The 12,410-nt window shown below is 38.5% G+C and overlaps 1 protein-coding gene across 5 annotated transcripts in view; it reads left to right on the top strand.

Annotated features, from left to right (window-relative positions):
• Positions 1 to 12,410, top strand: part of C2CD3 (C2 domain containing 3 centriole elongation regulator) — a 159,570-nt gene that overhangs the window by 72,151 nt on the left and 75,009 nt on the right. For all 5 annotated transcript variants that reach the window (XM_055094647.2, XM_003814675.6, XM_055094648.2 and 2 more), the window contains 5 exons: positions 547 to 793; positions 3,396 to 3,576; positions 4,806 to 4,989; positions 6,220 to 6,392; positions 7,869 to 7,992. In XM_055094647.2, coding sequence (XP_054950622.2) covers positions 547 to 793; positions 3,396 to 3,576; positions 4,806 to 4,989; positions 6,220 to 6,392; positions 7,869 to 7,992 — 909 coding nt within the window. The remainder of the gene's footprint in view (positions 1 to 546; positions 794 to 3,395; positions 3,577 to 4,805; positions 4,990 to 6,219; positions 6,393 to 7,868; positions 7,993 to 12,410) is intronic.

The raw sequence follows: 12,410 nt of genomic DNA, 5'->3' as shown, positions 1-12,410 counted from the left end.
CTACTAGTTGTGTATCCTTAGCTAAGTTACTTAACCTCTTTAAATTTGGCTTTTCTCATCCATTAATAGTGGATAATACCAACCTTTGCAGCGTTAAAAGGATTAGAAATACTATAAAATGCCTATCACATACTAAGCACTTAGTAGATGGCAGATATTGGCAATATTTTCCAAATCTTATCGTCAGACACCAAAGTCCACATTCTTCCTAGTAGACCACACTTCCTCCCTTTAAAATAATGCAGTTTAGCAAAGCTCCATGAGATACTGTTCAAATCACAGACACTGGACTTGGGTCCATAATGCTACAGAGACATATCAGACACATTCCTTGCCTTCAAATTGCTACATTTTGAACTTCTCTGCCTGGTAATTTTTATTTGGTAGGTTACTGACAGATGCACACATTTTTTAAAACCACTATTACTTTTCCAGTTGCAAATCTATTTTTAACAAACTGAAAAAATGAGTCAAGAAAGAAATAAAACAACTCTATGACATGATTGATGCTTGTTATTTGCTTATTCACAATTTCTCCCCCTCTAGAGATGCTAAGATTTCTCGCCTGCTGCTGGATGCCCAGTACCCAGTTGTTGCTGTCGACAGCTATATGCCTGTGATTGATGTGTTTTCAGGCCACCAAAATGGGAGTCTTCGAGTCTTTTTAGCTATGGGTTCTTCAAATCAAATAATGGCACTACAAAGATTAAAGAATGAAGAAGGAACACTCCCTCCCTTCAGCCCTAGGCCAGCCCATTTCCTGGACCAGCCAACTGCAGCATCTGTTGCTATGGTAGTAAACGCTATGGTTTACAAAAAGTCATTATTTCATTTTCTCTTGCATATTTTAGTGAATTTATTGCCCAAATCCTTTATTTCTGTAATGAAAGGCTCAACAAAAGAACATAACGTGCACTCCAGTGCTTCCTATAAATCAAAGGAATCATTGGTAATTTTCTGTTATGATTTAAATGGATCTCTATGTCCCTCTTAGCTCCCTGAATTTATAAAGAAAATCCAATCGAACAACCAAATCTTAATTATCTAATTTACTGGCTTAATTGCCTTTAAAAAAAAATTGGGAGTGGAGAGTGATCCCAAATGTAAGCCAGTGAAATCTTACTCTGCTTATTGGCTGAGCCCATGCTGGAAAGTCATTGTGAAGTGCTTGCTTATCTACTAGTAATTTAAAAGTAATTTGTTTTTGTATGGTGCTGTCCAGTTGAGAAAGCACATTGACATACATTCTCATGTTTATTTCCCTAACAACTACCTGAGGTGGGTTATTGTTATTCTGTTTTATAGATAATGAGACAGAATCAAAGAGGTTAGGTTACTTGTCCGGGGTCACATAACTAAGAATGAGAGAATTGGGATTCAGACACAGGTCTTCTAACTTCAAGTTCAGTCTTTATTCCGCTGTATCATGTACTACTGTATCTTCTATTTGTTGTCTTTACTAGTACAGCCAAATCTCAGTATCCATACCATTTAAGTATGTTATATTCTTAAGTCTGAACCCAAATGACAAATTTAAATGTCTCTAGCAGGGAAAGAACTGTTAGGAAAATAACTTTTAGCAAGTTATGGTTTATTTGTATATTATGAACTCCACATTTTTCTTAGTTATTTGTTAGATTTTTTTTTTTTTTTCGAGGTGAGGTCTCGCTCTGTTGCCCAGGCTGGAGTGCAATGGTGCCATCTCAGCTCACTACAACCTCCACCAACTGGGTTCAAGGGATTCTCCTGCCTTGGCCTCCCGGGTAGCTGGGATTACAGGCACCCACCAGTGGGCCTGGTAACTTACATATTTTTAGTAGAGATGGGATTTCACCATATTGCCCAGGCCAGGCTGGTCTCGAACTCCTAACCTCAAGTGATCCACCCACCTCGACCTCCTAGAGTGCTGGGATTACAGGCATGAACCACCACACCCGGCCAGTTATTTCTTAGATATTATTGTTTGTCAATAGATAATCGTATTTTTCAAGTTGAAAATTACATAAAAGCACAAGTAAAGAAAAGCCACATTAATATCCCCAAGTCTGTTTAGGCGTTGTATGGCTGTCATCTTGCAGTGTAGACTCAGATTTTGTTAAATTCCATAGTAAAGGTTAGAAAATGTTTCTCACTACATGCACAGAGGAAATCCTTGAAAGATTTACCTGTGGGATTAGATACCTATAAAAACAATTGTTTTTCCTCCTCTACTCATGCCTCTCATCCAATTCACCATTTGCAGAACTGAATATCAAATTGCTGTGATACTATAAGGCCAAATTAAGTAGCTGTTGTGACTCTGAGAGATTTTTTTTTTCAAATTTTTTTGCCCGAGGGAATCAAATTGCAAGTTTCCTGTTTTTCTAAGGAAAATTTTTGAGCAGGTATTGCTAAAATATGCTTTCAGATTTCAAAGCAGAGACCTAATACAGTCTCTGTTCTAGATTTTTTGGATTAGTAGTTAAAATGTTAAACACATGTATATCATATAGTCTCAACTCTTTTCTGAATGCTGAATTCCCCCTTTGAATTTTCCTGAATAATTCGTTCTCTAAGATCTGCTGTATAGAATAGGGATAAAGAACACTGGCTCTGGAGTCAGACTACGTTGAGTCTAAACCTGGTTCCACTGTTACTAGCTCTGCATGTTAAATCACTTAATGAAGGTGAGCTGTTTGGTATAGTGCCTGGTTCATAGTAAATCCTCAATAAATACACGATTATTTGTTGTTATTACCTTTAGTAACAGTGTCTTCACTACCTCCCAAAGTAGTCCTTACCATTATTGGACAGTCCTGGTGTTATCCCCAACTGATTTGAAATAGTAATTAGTACCTGTTTGCTATTCTGAATGGCCAGACTGAGGAGTCCTGCTGGAATCGTGGATGCCACCGTCTGCTGTAGGCTATTAGTTTTCCTTTTTTTTCTTAAATTATGATATTAGTTTGGTCTGGTGTTACCCTTCTTCCACTTCACTTCTCATTCCTTTGCTATTCTAAATGTATAATTTATTCTAAATTTACGATTTATTATTTTTCCTATGAAGGGAACAGCCTTCTATTCTTAGTATATTAAGAGCTTTTATCAGGAACAAATGTTGAATTTTATCAAATGCCTTTTCAGCATTTGTGTTAATCATTTTTGTTGTTCCATTAATGCACTGAATTACATTTATGGATTTCCTAATATTAACCCAGTCTCATAGTCAAGAGTACATCCTGTTTAGCCTACTTGCAGTGAGTAGTTGTGAGAGTTACAATGAAAATTAAGTGTCTATTTTAGTATCAACTAATTATACTTATCTCTTTATCTATACTCAGACTTCATAGAGAAGCAGAAATATTCTAAGCAAGTTACTCTTTAAAGCTCACCAGTGTTTCTGTTTCATTTAATAGGCAGAGGACCGAGGAAATGGACTGATGGAGCACTGCTTTGAGATCCATATAGAGATGGTTAAAGGGCTAGCCCCTCTTCAGGCAACAGTCTGGGGAGAAGCAGATTGTTATGTCCAGTACTACTTTCCAGTTCAACACTCTCAATCCAGTGTGCTGAAAGGACCTGAGTTCCTTGAAAATGGTAGGTTTAGATATTAGGCTTTCTTATTCTTATATGGTTCTTTTATTAGATTATACTTAAGAGTTTTTTTTTTTCTGAGTGAATTTTGTGTTGTTGAATATTTCTAGTCTTACTGGGCAGTAAAACAGGAGATAGGCCAAGTTTTTTTTATTTTTTAACTATTTTTGTAGCTTTTTATTTTGATACAATTTCAAACTTACAAAAACCTGTAAAAATAGTACAAAGAACTTTGGTATACTCTTTACCTAGATCTACCAATTATTTGCATTTGCCCTATTTTATATCCTTTACATGCCCACTCTTATCTATACACATAGTATAAGTTGATTCTTATTCCTCGCAGTAGTTATGTTCTGTAAAGCCACCATGAACGCTGAATTAAGGAATACTGAACCACTGCTCCTAAGGGAAATATGTACATATACATATCTCACATAGATCATTATCTTAACTCCTAAAACAACTTACCCTGGTAGACTCTGTTTTCTTTATTTTATGAAAGAAAAAATGAGATTCACAAGCATTAAGTGACTTGCTTGGGGCTGCCCCACTAACAAGTGCCAAGGTTGGGATTCAAACCCCATCCTACTGTACCCAGATTGGAAGCTTCTCACTGCCTCCTACTGTCTCCATCTTCTGGTAGTCTCGGAGAGCTGAAACAAGAAGTCAAACTCGCTCACCTTGTTCTCACCTGGGAACAAACAGACCAGGTGACTCGAACTTTTTGCCATTCGGTGTATGTTCCAGAATGATTGCCAGAGTGCTGCCAGTGTTGATTTTGAGGTTCAAATAAGAGATTTGTATATACAGAATATATAAAGAACTCTTACAAATCAATCATTTCTTAAAAACCAATTAAAAAGTGGGCAAAGGATCTGAATAGACATTTCTCCAAAGATATACAAATGGCTAATAAGCACATGGAAAAATACTGAGCATCATTACTTATTTGGGAAATGCAAATCAAAACTACCAAGATACCATTTCATACTAGCTAAGGTGGCTATAATTAAAAAAAAAAAAAAAAAACCTAACAAGTGTTGGCACTTGTATGGCAATATATGAATTGTCCACCAGCAAGGTATCTTTTTCTTCTGTATTATCATGGGACCTTAGGGAACCATAGCTACTAGGGAATTACTAAGTAATATTCACTGGAAGAACATGAAAGAAGAAGAAAACACTAAGTCATATGTTGGATTATTCTGAAATGCTTTTCTTTTCCAAAGGAATTACTCTGAAGCCCTTCAGAACTGCAACCACACTCTGTGTTCCGGATCCCATCTTTAATAGTGAACACCATCACTCTCTCCTGTTGCCAGCTGAGGTTCCAGTGCAAAGGCTCCTACTAAGTGCCTTCTCTGCACAGGGCCTCGTGCCTGGAGGTGGAGTCCAGTTTGAAATCTGGTGCAGGTACAGTGTGGAGACCCCAGTCCTATGCCTAGGAAGGAAGTGCACAATCATAAAGCATCCTACTCCTAACCAGCCTAGGTTGAATTATTGTAAGGAAGCTAAGCAGCCTCTTCAGCCCTGTTTTATGTTATTTGGATTTGACAGTGACTCTTGTCCAGTTTTTACTGAAGTCTGTTATTAGGATCTTATGACCCATTGTATCTCATATTTCTAATCACTACTTACATTGAAAGTGAAAGTTTTATTTATTTTACCTCCTATTATGTATTAAACATATCAATCACCTTTTTTGTGCATCCCTTACTGCCTTATTTAGTTCAGGCCCTTTTCATATCTTGCCTAAATGACTGTGGTAGCCTCCTAACTGGCCTCCTACTTATAAACTCATTTCTTGTAACCTGTTCTTCCCACCACCAGAGGAACATTTATATTTATTTTATAAATATAACTTAATAATATAATTTATATATAACAAATATATACATTATTATATTTGATTTATTTTATAAAATATAAATCCACTCAATGTTACAGACATTGGAAGATTTCCAGGAAAATACTGGCATAAATACGGATGTTCAACCCACCCCTTTACATCTGCACCACCGACAAACCAACTAAAGTGCTTAAGAGAGTATAAATATAAGAGGAAAGGAAACAGCATCAGGAACAGAACTAGGGATGAGTACCATCCACATGCAAGAACACTTTCCTAAATACAATTAATTGTCAGTCGAGTACAAAAAAGATTTTTAAAACCACCTAGGTTTGAGTTACAACTTTGCGATCTAAGAATGGATTGTTTTGACATAAGAAGGAAATAGAGTAGGTACTGACAGATCCTCATTACCCTGGTAAATTAGAGGGGCTTCAGCATGAAGATGAGAGTAAGCCATGAAAGATATTGGGCCTACTCCACTTTGAACCACTTTTGCTGCTGCAAGATGGAAGCTTTCAGGAGTGGCCACCCCCCGACAGGTTCAAGGCATGTACAGTTACCACACAGAAAACTTGAGGGAAGCTGGGCTTTGTCCTGAACTCAGGGTATAATTTATGGAGTTCCTCCTCCACGTAATGAGTGGTAAATTTAGCCAGACACCATAGCTGCGTACTACCAACACAGAACAATCAGGCACCAAAGATAACCAGGTAGTGAAGGCTGATCTGTGGGGCAGACTGAATCATTTATCACCTAATTCTTCTGACAACTTGTGCTTTTGTGGTTTACAGATACTATTATCCTAATGTGAGAGACCAGAAGGTCGCCAAAGGAACCTTGCCATTATCAAGGATCTGTGCTATGGTAACCACCCAGCATCGTGAGGATGTGGGAATACAGACCTTTAATCTCCTTTTAACCCCCAGGATTGAGAACAGGAAAGAATTGAGGAACCAGTCATCAGGTAATTGAAAACAAGTTTGTCTTTTTCTTTCAAAATCAGTATACATAAAAATATATAAAATAGCCGGGTGCGGTGGTTCATACCTCTAATCCCAGCACTTTGGGAAGCCAAGGCGGGCGGATCACCTGAGGTCAGGAGTTCGAGACCAGCCTGACCAACATGGAGAAACCCCGTCTCTACCAAAAATACAAAAAAATTAGCCAGGCATGGTGGCCCATGCTTGTAATCCCAGCTAATTGGGAGGCTGAGGCAGAAGAATTGCTTGAACCCAGGAGGCAGAGGTTGCAGTGAGCCAAGATCAAGCCATTGTACTCCAGCCTGGGCAACAAAAGCGAAACTCGTCTCAAAAAAAAAAATATATATATATATACACACACACATATATATATATAAAATATACACTATACATAAACATCCCTTTTCTCTCTAAATTAGTGATTCTCCACATTTTGAGGGATTTGCCCTTTTGAGGATCTGATGAAAACTGTAAGACACCTTGTCTTGGAAAAAATGAGTATAGAATATACACTGCCAATTTTGTATACAATTCTAGAAAACTCATAGCTCCATGGAGTCTATGTAAATGTTGCTTGTCTCATTTCACCTTTAACTTCAGCAAGCATTTTATAAGCCCTCATGCCATAAATTCTAAGCGTTATATGGTACACTCAGAGAATTGTTATTCCAAGCCAACATGAGCAGATGGGGGATTGGTAGAAGATAGCGTGAACCAGGAATTCACTGTAAGGGAAGAGAAGGCTAGGGTTTAAAGTTAGGAGAGGATTAATTCGAATTTGGAGATTTGAATGATATTACATCCTAATGCTTCCAGCAGGATGGTGTACCCTCTAAATTTATCATCAGATAACGAAGTTTAGCCTCCTATATCAAGTTGCTGTACATGCTTGCTAAAGAGTATCTGCCAAAACAATAGGTTTTATGTCACCATAATTAAGATTGAGTTGTTTCTCCTGACCCTCCCTGATCAGCTTATTCTGTTATTCCATAAAGCTCTCCCTGAAATGTGACAGTAGGATGATAGAGGTTTTATAAAAAGGTAGCATGAGAAGGATATTTCAGGTGGTGATGGTAGGAGGGTGATAGAAGTATGTGAGGTGTGGAAACCGTTTGAAAGTTTAAAAAGAAAATGGCTAGAGCCCATCTCAATTCTATAAACATAATTGGGGGTAAAAAAAAATCTGGAGTTAAGTTCTGCCTTCAGTAGTTGTGTAATCTTGGCAAGGAATTAAATCTCTGAACCATAATTTCTTGAATGTAAAGTAAATTAGTAACCTGTTAAACCTTTATTAACCTTAAAGAATAACAATGTGATTATGACTAGGACAGATTCTCTCATTGCCCTTATTGTTCGTTGTAGTGTTAATCCTCTTCCATCCTTCCTGACCAAAACTTTGTGGTTTGGTGGAACAGAGATTCTTCTGACCAACCTTCTTTCCTTGTGTCCTCATTCTTCAGGTTTACTGGATGTGGGCCTAAGGTACAGGCGTAGTCCAAGAACAGCAGAGGGAGTTCTTGCTGCCCGAACTGTTTCCATCTCAGTCCAGATTATCAGAGCCTGTGGTCTGCAAGCAGCAGCCAAGTAAGTCCACCTGAGACAAGCAATTCTCAAGCCTTTTACACTGCAATCATTGTAAAATAATGCTCAGATATGCAAAACTTTCTTAGGTATAATTTCCAGTTCACTAACCACAACTCCTCTTTTTCTGTTAAGAAAGCATTTCAGAATATGAGTAAATCACTTGCAAACGTTGCTATTTTAACTGTTAGCAACTTAGCTCCTTGACCTTGCCCAACAATTTTATCCTGTGCCTTTCTTAACAACTTAGTCTTATGGCCATACCCTACACCATCAAACCATGCCATACCCAATCACTGCAACTCCTGTGTAATCTCACTTCATTCCTTTCAGTCTCTGAGTACTACCTCCTATTTTTCCAGCTTGCACCCCTTTAGTCTGTTCTCAACATAGTAGCCAGTGAACCTATGAACACTTAAGTCTAGCTTTGTCGCCCAGGCTAGAGTGCAGTGGTGGGATCCTCATTACTGTGTTGGTCAGGCTGATCTCGAACTCCTGACCTCAAGTGATCCACCCGCCTCAGCCTCCCAAAGTGCTGGGATTACAGGCGTGAGCCAGTGCGCCTGGCCTATGTTTGATCTTATTCAGAGTAAAAGCCAGAGCCCTTAAAATGGCTATGAGACCCCATATGATCTAAACCACATGCCCCACCCCCCATCTATCTTTGTGATCTCATCTCCTGCTAGTCTCCCCTCTGCTTACTCCACTCCAGCCACAACCCCCATGTTGCTTCTGAACACACCAAGCATATTTTCCTCTCAAGGCCTTTGTCTTGCTGTTTTCTCTGCCTGGAACACTATTTCTCTAGAAAAACAGCACAGCCCTTTCCCTTACCTCCTTCAGGTCTTCACTCATACTTCTCTCTGCCTTGAATATTCTTCTTCCTTTTGTCTACTTAACAAACTCCTATTTTCCTTCAAGACTTTGCAACATCTTTACAGTCTCTCTTTATTTCTTTGTACGTGTAGGCAGAGTTGGTGGTTTTTCCTTTGTTAACACCTTAGTTGTAGCACATATTCTGTTTCAATTATTGGCATACATGCATTTTTCTCCCACTAGGCTGTGAGTTCCTCTAGTCAGAGATACTGCCTGAGCTCCTCTCCATCCTTCTAACCTCCTAGCATAGTTCTAGCATATAACAGGCACCCAGTAAGAAAGAGAACTAGATCAGGCTCCTGCTTCAGACTGACACCCTTTGAACAAAGAAACAGACAAGTGCTCCCTAACTTTTTCCCTGTTGTAGCTGAGGGTCACACTGTTCACCTATAACTTTATGGTCTCCAAATAAGAAATTGCATTATTGTGTGAGATCTGATGCTGAAGAGCTAAGATACTCAGTGTAGTTAATATTGTTCCTCACTAAATTCTCCACGTAGACTCTTTCAGTTACTGCCCAAGAACATCTTAGTGTTAGTGAAGGTGATGTCAAGACAGGTTGGTTTTGGGTTTTGTTTTTATGTTTGTTTTGGTTTTTGGTGTGTTTCGTTTGTTTGTTTGTTTAATTTCAACTTTTTATTTTAGATACAGGGGTACATGTGCAGATTTGTTATATGGGTATATCACATGATGCTAAGGTTTGGGGTACAGATCCCATCACTGAGACAGTAAAGCAGTTTTATAATCATACCACTTCCTTACATTAAAACTTGATGATTTCCCATTGTTGATAGCAGTGATCTCATAATTTTAATTATGCATTCCTATTAATAAAAAAGGTAGCATACCCTTTAAATATGTACATATTTACTCATGTATAAATCATCTTCATGTACTGCTATACTCATATACAAAATATATTCTAAGATATACCATGGAATAGAAAAACTTTAATATATGAGATAACCAATATAGTTTATCCTATGAACCTCCTAAGTTGTATACAGCCTTCTTTAGGGATCATTGGTCCATATAATAAGGTCCAACTTCCTTAGCTTGGCATTCAAGCCCCTTCAAAATAAATCTGAGTCTTAAAAGAAGAATAGTAGTTATCAAGATACCCAAAAGGGGTGAAAATTATTTTGGTGAAAGAGAAGAACATGTGCAAAGGCAGGGAGGCATGAAACTTGTGTTTTTGGAGTACCTCCTCAGTCTCAGATCCAGCCAACATCAGAATTCTTCAATATGGCATTAAATTAACTAGCATTTAATTGGCAGAGAAGGACTCAGAATTTAGATACTCAGTAGATCTCAGAGAGGGCAGATAACAAGTCAGAAACTCAGTAGTTGCTCTGTCTGAGGACTCATGAGGAAAGTCAGATTGGATGACAGGCAGTTTGTTCTAAATCTCCCATTTGGTCTGTGTCATATATTCAAGGAGGGAGAACAAGAAGCCAGGCCAGTTCTGACACAACACTTTTCTGGTAGGTTGGGAGAGGTTCACAGGATGTGAGACAATGCATGGTATAATGGACACAGAACTGTTCTAGAAATCAGACACTATAGCTTCTAGTCTCACCCCCATCTCCTACTAGCTGTGTATGATTTGGGGCTGATTTCTTTACTTCCATGAGCTTCGGTTTCTTCATCTGAAATCGAAATTTTAAATACCTACCCTGATTTTATAGGGATCAGTGTAAAAATTAACAAATATGAAGTCATTTTATAAACTACAAACTATTGTACAAATATACAGATTTTTATGATTACTTCCACTTGTATAGATAATTGTGACCTCTATTTGCCAGTAAAATCAGGGAAGTAAATTTTGCATTGCCTCTTACTGAAAAGAATTCTTGATGTTCTAAACTTACCCCTCTTGAATCCTTACGCTGGCATCTAGATAGCAGGTGCTGTAAATTAGTCTTCTCTCATCAAGAAACACCAGCCTCCATCTTACCTGCCAGTGGTCTTCCTGAAAATACATTGTTGGTGCCTATGTAAAGTAGGCACTTCTTACTGACTTGCTTCTTCTAACTCACCTGATCTTTAACTCAGAGTGAATAGAACCTTTCTTGGACATAGCCAGTAGTCTTTAAATGCCGTGAAGCTAAGGAATTGAGGCTACTTCACTACTATATATCCAGCTGAGCCCAAGGCATGACACACAGAGCAGATACCCAGCAAATAACGACTGAATGAGTGAATTCAAACCAGCTTGGGGCCCAAGCCTTTCTGCCATCTCACTGCCATCTCTGAAAGTTCCCTATTAAGAGTCCTTCACTGTCCATATGCAAGTTCTTTCTTTTGTATATATTATCTAATGTTATCTTTACAACACCCTATGAGTATTTTATCCTCATTTTTTTTTTTTTGAGATGGAGTTTCACTCTTGTCGCCCCAGCTAGAGTGCAGTGGTGCGATCTCAGCTCACTGCAACCTCCGCCTCCTGGGTTCAAGCGATTCTCCTGACTCAGCCTCTGAGTAGCTGGGATTACAGGCGCCCGCCACCACGCCCGGCTAAGTTTTTGTATTTTTAGCAGAGATGGAGTTTCGTCATGTTGGGCAGGCTGGTCTCAAACTCTTGACCTCAGGTGATCCGTCCACCTCAGCCTCCCAAAGTGCTGGGATTACAGGCGCGAGCCACCGCACCCAGCCTATCCTCATTTTTTAAGCTACTGCTAGCATTCAATTTATTTTCACCCCATTTTTCCTAGGCATAATATATACTTCATGGTATACTATTGTATGGATGCACATTAATCTTCTGTTAATGATAAATCATCTATTAATGATCATTAACGATAATGAAAAGGAAAAAGTTTTTCTTTTTTTCTTAGAAATGAAATTGCAGTAAGCATCCAAATATATAATATACATCTTTAGTATTTATATACTATCTTATGTTAACCTCATCTTAGTGAAGAGGAAACTGAGACTTAAAGGAGGTTGAATAACTTATCTAGAGTCACATGGTAAGTAAATGGTGGAGCCAGCATTCAAACCCAGATCTGTATAACTCCAAATTACTACTCTCTATGAAGTACAGTAAGGTTTTAACAGGAAGGAACCCAGAAGTCTACTTTAGGGATATCAAGAAATGCTTCAAAAATAGGTGATTTCTTTGCCTAGATGTCAACTCTATCGCCTTGGGGAGTTTAGGGAAAGGGGGTTTGTCCCATACTGTAGCTACACCCAAATGACTTGACTACTCTTTATGAGTGTCGTTAAAGGCGTGTAGATTCCATTTGTACATCATGGAACATCTGTGCTGAGAAAGATAAAAGCAGCCCCAGACTTCTGGGAATTGGGCCAAAATTCATAGGTAGGCTTTGGTGTTTTCTTGTTGACCATAAGTAATCTTACAGAACATCAGCATCAGACAAGATCACTGTATGACTATGATGAAGTGAGACAAAAACAAGACAGCTCCATCATCATGTCTAAGCACAGACCAAAACGAGGTCACTTATGCAAACCATAGAAACAGCCAACATCCTCCTGTCTGGCTAAAATGAGTGACAGCTGCTGCTTCACCAGTTATA

The sequence above is a fragment of the Pan paniscus genome, chromosome 9, assembly GCF_029289425.2.
Source record: "Pan paniscus chromosome 9, NHGRI_mPanPan1-v2.0_pri, whole genome shotgun sequence".
NCBI lineage: Eukaryota > Metazoa > Chordata > Mammalia > Primates > Hominidae > Pan > Pan paniscus.
Note: the sequence above shows the minus strand (reverse complement) of the source record. Positions and strands in the feature narration are given on the sequence as shown.